This window comes from Urocitellus parryii, chromosome 10 (assembly GCF_045843805.1).
Source record: "Urocitellus parryii isolate mUroPar1 chromosome 10, mUroPar1.hap1, whole genome shotgun sequence".
NCBI classification, from domain to species: domain Eukaryota; kingdom Metazoa; phylum Chordata; class Mammalia; order Rodentia; family Sciuridae; genus Urocitellus; species Urocitellus parryii.
The window spans coordinates 16552038-16566386 of record NC_135540.1 but is presented as its reverse complement, the minus strand read 5'-3'; the positions used below and the strand labels follow the sequence as shown (position 1 = coordinate 16566386).

At 35.4% G+C, this 14349-nt stretch overlaps 1 protein-coding gene across 1 annotated transcript in view; it reads left to right on the top strand.

Moving 5' to 3' along the window:
• Mgat4d (MGAT4 family member D) overlaps positions 1 to 13329 on the top strand; it is a 47465-nt gene extending 34136 nt beyond the window's left edge. Inside the window, exons 10-11 of the mRNA XM_026386168.2 lie at positions 1593 to 1700; positions 12958 to 13329. Of these exons, the coding sequence (XP_026241953.2) occupies positions 1593 to 1700; positions 12958 to 13329 (480 nt within the window). The remainder of the gene's footprint in view (positions 1 to 1592; positions 1701 to 12957) is intronic.
• Positions 13330 to 14349: the final 1020 nt, after the last annotated feature.

Genomic DNA, 14349 nt, shown 5'->3' with positions numbered 1-14349 from the left:
TAAATGAAATGAACCATTCATCACAATTTGCAACTACCAAAACTCATCCGGAAATAAGTAGGCAACCTGAATGGTAATATATGTACTGAAGAAATTAGATTAACAATGCAAAACCTTCTGAGAAAGAAATTTCCAAGTCCAGATTGTCTCAAAAATGAATTTTATCTAAACATTGAAAGAAGAAATAATGGCAATTATCCCAACCCATTTTACCCTGATATGAAAACCAGGCAAATATCATGCCAAAAAAAAACAAAACAAAAAACAAAGACAAATATTTTCATAAATATCAATATAAAATTCTCAACCAAAAAATAGCAAATTGAATCCAGCAGTACATAAAAAGAGTAACACATGTGCCAATTGCTATTTATCTTATGAATACAAGACTGTCTTAATATTTGAAAACTATACAATATAATCTATCCATTTAAGATTCTAAGGAAGAAAAGCCAAAAAATTATTTGACAAAATTCCACATCTACTCATGATAAAAATCTCTCAGTCAAATGGAAATAGAAACTTGGACATCATCCAAGTGAAAAAAATAAATGACTTATGTGTTGTAAAAGATACGTTAAGAGAATGACAAGAGAGCACAGAGTAAAAGAAAATATTGATAAATTTCATATCCAGCAAGGGACTTATATTCAGAATATATACATAGAATTCACAAACACAGCAACAATAAAATTAAAAAATGGCAAAAGATTTGACCGGATACTACAAGGACTCCCTGGGATTGTGGCTTTCCTTACTGCCATATGTGATTCATGCAGGTTGACTTTACCAGCAGGCTCTTTGGGGTGTCCTGCTGGGAAGTCACATTTGACAATACATTCCCACCAGAGCTGTATTAATGGCTTAACAAATATTGTCATACTTGTTTCATTTTAACTCCTCAACCAATTTTATCTGATGTAGTTTCAAATTGAGTTAACTCTAGATCATTCAATTGTTATAGTTATAAAAATGATCCGTTAATACAATGTTTTCTAACATTCGGTACTGAGTAGAAATTCATCTGAGTAAATGTTATTTAAAAAAAAAAGAAACCTCTTAAGTACATGTATGAAGACATGAATTGATATGAACATACTTTATATACAAATAGAGATATGAAGATATGTGCTCTATATGTGTAGTAAGAATTGTAATGCATTCCGCTGCCATGTATTTAAAAAATAAGATCAATTAAAAAAAAAAAAAACTCTTGTGTATACTAATTAGTACAGGAAGAGAAAGGCAGAATAATGTTGTGTGACAGAAAAAGATAGGAAAATACTAAATTTTCATTTAAATTATTAAAATGAAAAGAAAGGAAAGGAAAATGATAGCAGGCTCAATAGCAGCCTTATTTTCTGAGATGGAGTTCATGAAAATACAGGCTTTAACCAAAACCTTCTCCTAGCCCAACTCTTTTGCTCTATTATGAAGAAGGAGCTAAGAACTAAAGGTTTGCTTAAATTTTGAAATAGTAATATAGAACTCTAGCAAAAATGAATATCATAAAATTCCTGTTGTCTGTAAATGTGATAAAAAGGAATAGCTGGAATTTTACAGAAGATTATTGTTTCATTTTTTTTCCCCAGAAAGAATGTTCAAAACGCCAGAAACACATACTTCTTCAGCATAAACCTTCTCTTTTCCAGCACGTGGGTACACATTCGTCACTTCCTGGAAAAGAACAATATTACAAAGTAAGATTTTGAAATGGAACTTACTAATTTATACTGTTTCATGTAATTATAAAATAATATTTAGAAAAGGAGTGATAATGTGGGAGACTATAAAATACTGTTGTTTAGGCAGAATTCATGCAGAACAAAACCATGTGTTGTGAAGAGATTAGAAATTTAACAATTAACTCTTATTAAAGTCCCAAGTTATTTTATCAGGATAAGGAAACTTATAGTCTAAATAAACATGTTTACCTTCCTACTTTCCACTGTGCAATTCAAGTAATAAGATTAAAAAAAGCATTTTGAAAATCATGATAAAATTCACTATCTAAAATTCAAAATTATAAAAAAATTCAAAAATTGGGGACCTTTATTGTTTAGTTTAAATTTATAATCATTTTTATTTAGATGACTCTATCAGATAAAGAAAATTTCAACTTTGTTTCATATTAATCATCCTTAAATTTCACATTATTTTTGGAAGTAATATTATTGATAATTAACTTAGCATTTTTGTTAGTTAGCTTTCAGCACTGTGACAAAATACCTGACATAATCAACTTAATAAGGAATATGGTTTATTTTGGCTCATAGTTTCAAAAATTTCCTTCCATATTTTTCTTGTCTTACTGCTTTGGGACTGTTGTGGTACAGTACATCATGGTGGGAGACATGGCAGAAGAGCTGCTCACTTAATATTGGAAGAGCAAAGAAAGAAAAGAGGCTAGGTTCTAATATCCCCTTCAAGGCACATCCTCAGTGACTTAACTTTCTCCCAATAGGTCCCACCTCTTAAAGTTTCCATCACCTCCCAACAGCACCATAGGGTGGTGGTGACAAAGCCTTCAACACATGGGACTTTAGGGGCTACTTATCCAATCCACGGGAGCATCTTAGCAGATTACAAAAAACAAAGGGTTCATTTTCAAAACACCAAAGTCAGTCTCAGTGACCTAGGACTGTATATATACATATATCTGTGTGTGTTTGATATTAGACAAACACTTCTCTGAGATTTCTTCAACAATAAAACAAAAAGAATAAATTAAATGACCTTTAGGCTGCTTCCATCTTTGAGATGCTACTGGCATGGCTCTCCTTAGTGTTTTCACACAACAAAGGACATAGTTGCTTTATTTCTGTGTCAACTGAGATGAGAGTTGCACGTCCACATCCTCCCATCAACCACGACCTGCCCTCTTTCTACCTTTCCTGCTCCATGTTTGGTACCACAGTCCTAGAAGAGTACTGGGAACACAGTGTAAGCTCAGTCAAGTCAGCTGCCAACCCTCAGGCAAGGGAGAATCCAGGAACAAATGTGTGCAGCAGACAAGACATGCAAGTGCCTGGAATAATAAAATTTTAAAGGTTGTGAATTTTTATGCAAAAAAACACCACCATCAAAAACATAAAATATGGCAGCACAAGGTGTAGGCATAAGCTGGTCTATGTCTTCTTATTTGGGGTCATCTTGTTTTTTATAATGGGAATCTTTTCTAACATCTTCTATTTTTACCACATAAGATCTTAGCATTTATAAATTCATGGCAGATTAAGAATGTACATGTTAGCATTCATATTTTGATGTTGTAATCTTGGCTATTTTTGCTTTGTATACTTCATACCGCATAAAATAGAATTTATAACAAATAATATGCCATGTATTAAATTATTTTAAAATTATTTTAAAAATTTCTGACAGGATATCTATTATTAGGATTTTCATAATTTTAACAGCTCCTTTAAAAATCATCAGACTCATTCTTTGGAAAAAGTAACATAACAAGAATAAAACTATTTCTCAACCTTCTTAAGAATGGATAAGAGACATCATATTTTTAAAATGTTAAGCCTTTAATAATAAAGTGGTAAGTATGAAAATTGACATAATATGTGGCAGTTATTAGATATTTGTTAATCTTGTATCATTTTAAAAAATTGTGTTCTATATATGTTCAATTTTTGTTTCTGTTTTCCTTAATATTAATTCCTATAAGTTTTTCTTAAACTTTCATGTAGAATGCATTCCTTAACCAGTTAAATTATGTATTATACTTACTGTAAAACTTTTAAAATTTAAGATAAGTTTTTTAGATTACAATTTTATTAAGTAGAAAAAGTATTATTTAACTTGTAGTTCAAAAAATAATCTAATGAAATAAGAAATACAATGTCATCTTAGTGATGAGCTTTCTTAATTTGAATTTTTTTGAAACTTGCCTAGATCTTCCACTTAAATGTTGCTTAGCATGTCATACTCTGAATCTATAATAAACATAACAATTTTCCTTTTAGAAATTACTAAAATATTTTGGTGTGGGTAAAATGGTGATTTCTGAAAATCCACATAAAATATTTGCACTGGAAAATTTTTTAAAAATTGGTAAGCAGGGCTGGGGTTGTAGCTAGTGATAGAGCACTTGCCTCAATGTGTGAGGCATTGGGTTCAGTTCTCAGCCCCACATATAAATATATGAATAAAATAAAGGTCCATCAACAACTAAAAAATATTTTTAAAAATTGATAAGTAGACAAATAGCATGTTTTTTTTTAGAACTAGCTAATGTTCTTTCCTATGCAAAAAGTCATTTTCCTTTTACTGCACTGCACCAGCTGAAGGGCCAAGCATTTAAATGCACTGGAGATAGGGCCACCAGATAGAACACACAAATCCAGTTATCTTTCAGTTCACCAATTACTTTTGTCACCTATGTCCCATTTGTTTTGTTGTTGCTGTTGAGAACCATGATGAACCTAGCTGAAGGTGGAGGAAGAAGGGGTAGAAGGAAAGATACTTCGCTTTAAAAACGCTGAATTCATTTACTAGTTGTAGAAGTTTTCTGGTAGAATTTTTTGGGTCTTCTAGGTATAGAATCATATTGTCGGCAAATAGTGCTAATTTGAGCTCTTCTTTACCTATCCGTATCCCTTTAATTTCTTTCATCTGTCTAATTGCTCTGGCCACTGTTAACAATGACTATGTTACATAGAAGTGGTGAAAGAGGGTATCCCTGTCTTGTTACAATTTTTAGAGGGAATGCTTTCAGTTTTTCTTCATTTAGAATGATGTTGACCTAGGGCTTAGCATAGATAGCTTTTACGATGTTGAGATATGTTCCTGTTATTCATAGTTTTTCTAGTGTTTTGAACATGAGGGGGTGCTGTATTTTGTCAAATGCTTTTTCTGCATCTGTTGAGATGATCATGTGGTTCTTATCTTTAAGTCTATTGATGTGATGAATTATGTTTATTGATTTCCATGTGTGGAACCAATCTTGTATCCCTGGGATGAAGCCCACTTGATCATGGTGCACAATCTTTTTGATATGTTTTTGTAATCGATTTGCCAGAATTTTATTGAGAATTTTTGCATCTATGTTTATTAGAGATATTGATCTGAAGTTTTCTTTCTTTGATGTGCTTTGCCTAGTTTTGGAATCAGGGTGGATATTGGCCTCATAGAATGAGTTTGGAAGTGCTCCCTCTTTTTCTATTTCCTGTAATACATTGAAGAGTATTGGATTAGTTCCTCTTTAAAGGTCTTGTAGAACTCAGCTGTGTATCCACCTGGTCCTGGACTTTTCTTTCCTTAGTCTATACCCAAAGGACTTAAAACAGCATACTACAGGGACACAGCTACATCAATGTTTACAGCAGCACAATTCACAATAGCTAAACTGTGGAACCAAACTAGATGCCCTTCAGTAGATGAATGGATAAAGAACTGTGGTATATATATATACACAATGGAATATTATTCATTATTAAAAGAGAATAAAATCATGGCATTTGCAGGTAAATGGATGGAGTTGGAGAATAATATAATGCTAAGTGAAGTTAGCCAATCCCAAAAAACCAAATGCCGAATGTTTTCTCTGATTTAAAGATGCTGATTCATAAGGTGGGGGGGGGCATGGGAGGATTAGATCAATTCTAAATACAGAAAAGGGGAGGGAGGGAAGGGAAGGGGTACGGGGGTAGAAACGACGGTGGCATGAGATGGACATCATTACCCTAAGTACATGTATGAAGGCATGAATGGTGTGAATATACTTTGTGTACAACCAGAGATATGAAAAATTGTGCTCTATATGTGTAATATGAATTGTAATGCATTCTTCTGTCATATATAACAAACTAAAATGAAAAAATAAAAAAAAGCTTTAATTTGGCTGATTCAGGCTATGGGAATACCCTAGACTTTTATTAAAGAATGATATGCAACATTTCTGCATTTTATTTAAAGTTTTATGTTTTCATTTTTTATAAAGATCCATGTGACACATTTTTTTTCTCAGAATTTGGAACTAGAAAATGATGTTCTTTCCTAAAGAACAATGTTGATTTCTTTGAGTCATTGTGGGCATTTTTCCCCTTTCAAGTTATAAGAAATCCAAACTATTGTCATATGAAATGTAATAACTATATTATTTTATATTGACAGCAAAATATCATCAGTTCATTAAGTTTTATATCCAATCTCTTTCATTTATTTATTATAATTAAAAATTTCATTATAATTAAAAATTATTATAATTTATTAGAAAATTATTGTATGTGTTTTCAGAGTAAGTTACACTAATGCCTTTCTACATTATCTACAATAATTCTTTGGTTGTAATGATAATCTGAACATACAGATTTCCCAGGAATCCTGCTGATGGAAATCCACTTTCACTATTTTTTTTTATTATAGTAATAATCATCTTTATTTCTTTTCTGGTCTTGGATAAGTGAGGAATGATCTCATGGTAGCCAGTGATGAGTTCAAAAGGGTATGGAGCTTTTAAAAATAGTCTGAAATACATAGTTACAGATGTAAATGGCATCCCAATTAAATACCTAACAAATACAATGTATTACAACCACTGATCATGGGCATAATAATGCATTTCATCAAATCTTGAAAATACATTCAAGCCATGTGGTTTCTGCTTATTTTTGTGCGTTCACATCTTCATTTCCAGAGGTGTATTCATATCAGTTTGGTTTGCTACACATTGACACCATGCTTGTGTTGCCATTCACATTTTCAAATAAAACCATGCCTGTATCTCATTAATCCTCTATTTTATAATACAAGTGTAACTCAATTGTTTTCCAATGTATCAACATATATTCACACATTTGTAGCCATACATGTGTATCAAAACAGGTAGCATTTTATGAAAATTGGGCAACTTTCTCTAGTAATTATACATTTTTGAGTGTGTTCCTTACCTCTGATTTACCAATGACCTTGCTTTGCTTCTATGGCAATGCCTTTTATAATGACAGCTTCAAGTACTTTGAAAGCATTAATTGGTTCATACCAAAGAATTGTAGGAGATAAATGACTGCTGTTGATTCTAGTCATCCTATCCTCCTGCTTCTGATTGCCAATTGATATACTTAAGTGGCTCTCATTTAGTTACATACATTATCAAGTACCATTCACCCAGGCTACTTGTATTCCTCATCTAATTGCTGCAGCAGAAAGATTTATAAGTCTTAACAGTAGTCCCAAACTGTGGAGAGACAGATTATGGACAAAATTTCACATCAGTTTTAGGTAGGTTACAGGTACTAAAGATCCTTTGATTCCATTTGATAAAACTTGTTTCCAAGTGATCTTATCCACTTAAATTATATTAAAACTCATGATTCTGGAACTTGTAACCAACTGAGACAAATCCATAGATCCAAAAGCCCAAGTCTCTGTAGCACAATAAGTAAACAAATAGGATAAATATGTCATGTCCAAGGAAAGGAGAACTGGCATGGATTTCCTAGTAGGTTTGACTCTGAATTTAGTTATGTTGTTCATTCTTCAAAGTAATGAGCAGTCAAACAATGCTCCCTAATTTCGACATAAAACTCAGTAATCCAACATCATTGATTTGGACTTTTAAAAATATTCATTTAAAATTTTAGCCATGAGATACTTTCTCATGTTCTAGGAGACAGAAGTTAACTAACCATTATGAGGAAAATATGACATGTGAGCACTGTTAAATAATGGTGTAGAAAAAATTTCAAAAATAATTATGCGTGAATTGCAATCAACATTTACTTGCATTAGAACTGGTCTGGAATACCCCTGTAATCATGTGTCTTGTTCCAGACCCATAGCTTTGATGTTCCTTGGGCTACCAGCTTCTTCTCCAGCCCCTTCCACTGTGGAGGCCTTGACTTATTGCCCTATTTCTAGCTCTTTGCCTCCAGACCAGCTTCTTGAAAGCTAGGTCCATCCTCACCATCTCAACTCCCCCTTCACCCCTTAGGTTACTACAGCGTGGTCTCATTTGCCAATCCTCCCCCCCCCCCAGTTAAGCCATGAATATTGTCACTGCCCAAACCAACATTAGTATCTAAGATTTCATATTATTAGATCTTTCCTCAACACCTCACACAAGAGACTTATAGAGTCTTACAGATCCCAAATGACACTCTTTAACTTTTTGAACTTTCATTGTTTGGATTAAATCCTTCCATAAATTCTCACTGCCTTTACAGAAAAGTTCAAAGTCACCAGCCTGATTTAGAGACAGCCTTCATATTCAAGCTTTTTATTTCTTCAGTTTAATTTTTTTCTTTTTGCATTCTCCTCCTCAGAAGTTTCCATCCCCTCTCAACCCTTAATTTAACCACTAAACTGAGAGCATACTAAGTCAATTTTGACTCCTTGAATTTACTACGTCTTTTCTCGAACATTTTCCGTTTCTAAAACACTCTTTCCTTAACCCTTCTTAACTCTCAGGTTTCAGAAGCTCGGCCACCATTTCTTCCAGGAAATCTTTTCTTATATCCAAGTCGCCATTCATGGTCCTGTTTTCTTTTTAAACTTTTTAGTTGATTTTTAAAAAATAAATGATAGCAAGGATGCATTATAATTCTTATTACACATATAGAGCACAATTTTTCATATCTCTGGTTGTATATAAAGTATGTTCACACCAATTTGTGTCTTCATACATGTACATAGGATAATGATGTCCGTCACGGTCCACCATCATTGCTAAACCCCTGGCCCCTCCTTTCCCCTCCCACCCCTCTGCCCTATCTAGAGTTTTTCTATTCCAGCCATGCTTCCCCTCCCTACCCCACTATGAATCAGTCTCCTTATATCAGAGAAAACATTAGGCATTAGTTTTTTTGGGGGGGGGATTGGCTCACTTTCGCTAATTTTAACACCAAGACAGTACTGAAATAGGCATTATCTAATAAGAATTATTTCTTTTGTCAATGCAAAGTTATCTTCTCCCTTTAAAGGGTGATGTAATGATATCAACGAAGATACAATAAATGAACCATCAATAAATTGTTAGAGAAATAATTATATATTTATGAGTTATGTTTTTTCTCAAAGTTAAAGTTTTCTCACTTTTATTTCAGAAAATTCTAAGATAATAAGAATATCAAGAAGAAACTGCAATACTTGGAACTTCAAATAAACTTGATTTCTAATATCATCTTTCAGAAATTGAAATAGTGAGAATATTTAATCATCCAGAAGAGAAAAAGCAATGAAGAAATTGGCAACCTTGAAAGTTTTAAATGACCTCTTATGCCAAGGGGGAAAAAATAGAACAGGAAGTGTGAGTGCAACTCAGTGGTAGAGTGCTTGCTTAGAATGTACAGGGTTCCATCCCCCAGTACTGCCAAAATAATAATGATAATAATAACAGTGATAATCGATCTTTTTATTTATGATGTGTGTAACTATTACAATTTACTATCTAAAAATCAGTAAAGGCAGGGACATTTTAAAAAATTAAGAACTGTATTTTATCAACATAGAAAACAAGGCTATCCCATAATCTCAATAAATAGCTAAAGCTCAGAAATGTACTACTGTCACAGACAAGTTCTGTCCAATTGTCATATGGTCTTCTCCATCTTGCTGCAATACCTAAAGAAATAGAAAGCACAAATTTGAGCAAGGCTGGCAGTGCCAAACATCTTCTTGTGTTTTAATAAATAACATTGAAAACTCTAAACTTATTCCTAGGTGCCATTTAGGCTGATTGTTAAACACCTTGTTATGTAAATATTCTTGATAACCATTTCATTTGAAGGATTTATTTAACCTGTGGATTATTTGGGAGTATGTTTGTTTTTTCATACAAGCTAATATATTTTTGTTTTGCTGATGTTAGCTTTATTTCCATTTATTTTTATTGTTGATTTCTAATTTGATTGCATTGTTAAGAGAATGTTATCTGTGTGATAAAAGTTTAGAACTGTTGTGAATCCTTATGTTCAGTATGATTTTGAAAAAAATGTATAGTTTCTGTACACTTCTTTAAAAATATGTGGAGCTCATTTGTTTTTACAAATGTTGATTTTATGCTTTAAACATGTCTTTTTAAAGTATTCCTAATTATCGGGTCTGGGCTTTTCATTTGGTTGCTTACATCTTTTAAAATATTATTTGTCTGCCTCACCCATCAGTTTCTTACAGGGATCTTTTAAAATGTATTGGTTTTTTTCTTTCGGATTTGTCTTTATTTATTTTGAGCAATATAAGAGATATTTCTTGCTTTTTATCCTTTAATCAAATGCATCTTAATTTTTATTGCCATCTTACCTGTACCAATTCTTCACACATTTACCTCAGTATAACTTTATCACATGCCAATTTGTAAAGAAAATATGAAAGATGTGCTGTTCACATGTGTCCATTCAGTTGTTCTTTTAGAAGAGGATACATGTATGTTACAAAGATTTTAAATTTAACTTCAATTTTGAAATTTTAAAATTAAGTCTGCTAGAGCATATTCCAGGTTCATATGTAGAATTAAAATTAAGTCTTGGTACAGTTTTATTCAAGAGGCAACATTCTTTTGGGGGACATTCTGGATCCAAATTACAGCAGAACATTTATGTGAATTTCTAGTAATATAGCAATATTACTAATATTAGCAGTAATAGTAGATATGTTTCCACTCTTGAATGGAAGGGAAAGAGATACCCTCTATTAAAACAGATGTGTAAAAATGTCTTGGGGCTTTTGTGTTTCTTTGCATGGACTTCCACTCTAGGGTAGAACTGTGACAGTTTTGAACAAATAGTGGGAGGTAAATCTGGGCTGGTATTACTGATTGAAACACTGTATTTTCTTTCTAAGAACTTTGGCATCCATTTTTAGATGCTGTGTTGACTTGGAAGCCATTATTAGGCAATGAATTATGAAGAAGTTCATACAAGCTAAATATATATATTTTTTGCTGATGTTAGCTTTATTTCTCTACCTGCAGATAAAATGAATAATATATTAGGAAACACAGTTTACCAAAATTGATGTCAATAAAAACAGAAAGCTAAACCGACAATTTTTCATGAAAGAAATAGAGAATGTGGTCAAGAAATCACCTAACAGCACAAAGAGGCACCATTCCCAGGTGCTTATACAGGGGAATTGAACTAACCTTTTGGAAACCGAGTAGCTCCAGTACTTTTAAATTGTTTCAGAATACAGCAAAATATGAATTTTTCCAAATTATTTTAATGGTGTAAATATAACATTAGAATCTAATCCCTATAATGATAGCACAGAAAACTGCAGAGCAATATCTTTTATGAGGATAGTGCAGAATTCCTAAATGCAGAATTAGAAGTAGCCTCCAAGCCACGTTAACATATCATGCTTGGTATTTATACCAAGAGTGCAAGAAATTGTTGGGATTCTTTTAGGGAGGCTGTCATGATAGTATACAATCCCAAGAGGTCTAAGGAGAAAACAAAAATCATATGATTACCTCCACAGAGGCTGAAAACAAAACCTATCAAAAATTCAACACCTATTTCCTATAAAAACTTTGGAGAAAATTTGATGAATGAGTACTTCCTTGATAAGTTGAGAATAAACTCTCATACCCTGTTTATGGGAATACAACTTCTACAGACCGTATTGGTAATTGTTAAGAAAACTATGTAGCATTTAAAACCACAGATATTGCTGGCTGCTAGAAAGGCTAAAATTAAAGTGACCTACTAAACAATCTTACCAATGTACAGCAACTGAAACTCTCATGCATTGCTAATGGGAGCATAAAATAGCATAACTAGTTTGGAAAATAGCTCTCAGCATGTTCTTAAACAGTCAAATAAATGCACTCCCACACATTTCACCCTTTCCACTCCTAGTTACTCAAGAGAAATTAAAACGTATGTGCCTCCAAAGACTTGTACGTGAATGTTTACAGCATATTTATTTGTAATTGACAAGACCTGTCCATTAAGATGTGCATGTAATAAACAGAGGAGTAACAGTGATTAAAAGGAACTAACAATACAAACACAAGGATGGAACTCAAAGTAATTAATGCAGATTAAAAGACAACCCCCCCCAAAAATAGTACATGTTGTATGGTTCCATTTATATTAAATTCTTAAAATATGCAATCTAATCAAAACAAAAATCTGTGATTGCTTAGGGATAGGGACAGGGAAACAACTGGAGCTGACTAATTCAGTATTTGTTGTGATATGTCAAAAGTTATCAAATTTTGTGCCAAACATGCACAAAGAGCTAGCTCTAAAGACCTCCATTTATCAAATCTGGGACCATTTGAGCACCAAAATAACTCAGCACAGAAATGGACTGTAATTCATTGAAAAGGAGGAGGAGGAGGAGGAGGAGGAGGAGGAGGAGGAGGAGGAGGAGGAGGAGGAGGAGGAGGAGGAGGAGCTCCTACAATTCTATACCTATGATAAATTAGATGAATGGATAAATAAAAGCTCTAATGGAAGGTTGCCTATTATAGAAGGAAAATGAGAGTTAGAAAATCACTGATCGAGGCAAGTATTGTTGATAGTTCCTAAACTCAGGGTAGAGAGAGTGGAATTTAGTAAATTTGATGAAGAACCAGATATTTACACATCCTCAAAGTTTGTTCACACAGATTACTTATCAGTTACAAATGGAGAGTTGGAGCTGTGCAGAAGGGAAAGCAGGCAACACTTTAAATGACTATTCAAAACTAGCACCACCAAGAAAAGGCTCAATGGATGTCATGCGTCTCAGGTAAATTCTTAAAAATGTTGTAGAAAGAAATGCAGTGTTTCATATATAATTGATTACCTTAACATCTAATATATATATCATACACGCCGATGAAATAGCCGGCCTTCCTGCTGATAACAATCACAGCTCACATCTTAAAGTGCAGAACTCTAGAAGAAACCTAGAATGCTCATCTAAACCTGCTGCATCTGTAAGGGAGCACCGTCCAAAAACGTGATGAACCTAAACTTCAGGATCCAATTATGGTGCAATTTACATAAATTTCAGGGCCCAATTATGGAACCTACTGTTTGCCCAGAGATGCCGGCGCTCAGGATCCGCTGTCTCGGAGCGGCGCGGCGCGAGCCCGGGAGGACGCGCTGGACTGCGGGCTCAGGGCCCGCGGCGGTTGAGCGCCCAGCTGCAGGTGAGCGTCGCACGCGCCTGGGGCCGCGGCCGCCTCGCCGCTGGACGCCGCTCGCGCATGCGCGGTTAGCAGTCGCTGCTGGGCGACTGCCGGCGGGATTTGTCTGGGGAGACGCGGAGACCGAGTGGCAGCGAGTCTGGACACCTGAGCTGCCACTGCTGAAAACTGGCCCGCAAGACAAGTGTGTGGGCATCGGGCCTCCTTCCTGCCGCCGTGCGCTCTGGCTGGGGTGAGGAATCTCAGTCTTTGCTGCGCCCCAGGGTGAGGGTTCCTGGGCCACACCCTTTTCTTTTGCGACTGGAAAGGCTGAACAGGTTAGGGCCAGGTGAGGAGGTGGATGTTGAGGTGGAGCCTGGGGGTGCAGCTAGCGCTGCTGTTGGGTAGGTTCTGGCGGCTTCGTGGGCACACAGGCCAGCTCTGGGCAGAGGGAGTGGATGCCACCTCCCGGTGGTTGGGTCCTCTGGAACTGCTGTGTGCACCTGCTGCGCTGGGGCAGACGCGGGCAAGGCCAGGTGCCCCGCGCAGCCAGGCCTACCCCTGCGGGCTTAAGTCCGTTAACCCAGCGGTCATCCTTCCTGCCCCGTTCCACGCTCGAGCACCGAAACGCGCCCCCACGGAGAGTCGAGAGGGCCGGGGGCATCTCGGCGCTGCTCGCCCCACTGACTGCTCCTCACAAAAGCTCCAACGAGAACAAACTTGGCTCAGCTTAATCCATCCCACCTCTGTAAAGGCGAAGGGACCCAACCCTCATGGTGGAGGTGGCCAGTGACTCCTTAGATACGCTGCGTGGATCCCAAAGTGAGTCACTGGGGACCGCGCGAAAGGGTTGTGTTGAATCCAATGAAGCCCTAATTACTGGAGACTCATTATCTCCTAAAGCCTGTTTACTATCAATCAGACACTTTAGCTGAATTTATTAATAGCATCTTCCCAGGCAACAAGGGGGAGGCGTTTGCTTGGGATTTAAAAGCAAAAGACAATAAAGCTCAGGAGCAGAGAGAAGGTAAATTACGCCTCCTTGGGAAGAAGTCGCAAATTAGAGCGAATTTGTACTGAAACTTTCTGATGCATAAAAATCAACAAAACTTCACTTGGTATTATGGTTTTGCCTGTTTTTAAGATTTTATATCACTCTCGTAGCCCTCCTTTTGGTAATTTTAAGTTTGACTTATTTTCCATGTGCAGTTTTGCCTTAGCATACTCTTGGTTTGATTTTACAAGTCACGTTTAGACTTTGTATCAAGGTTCTTTGA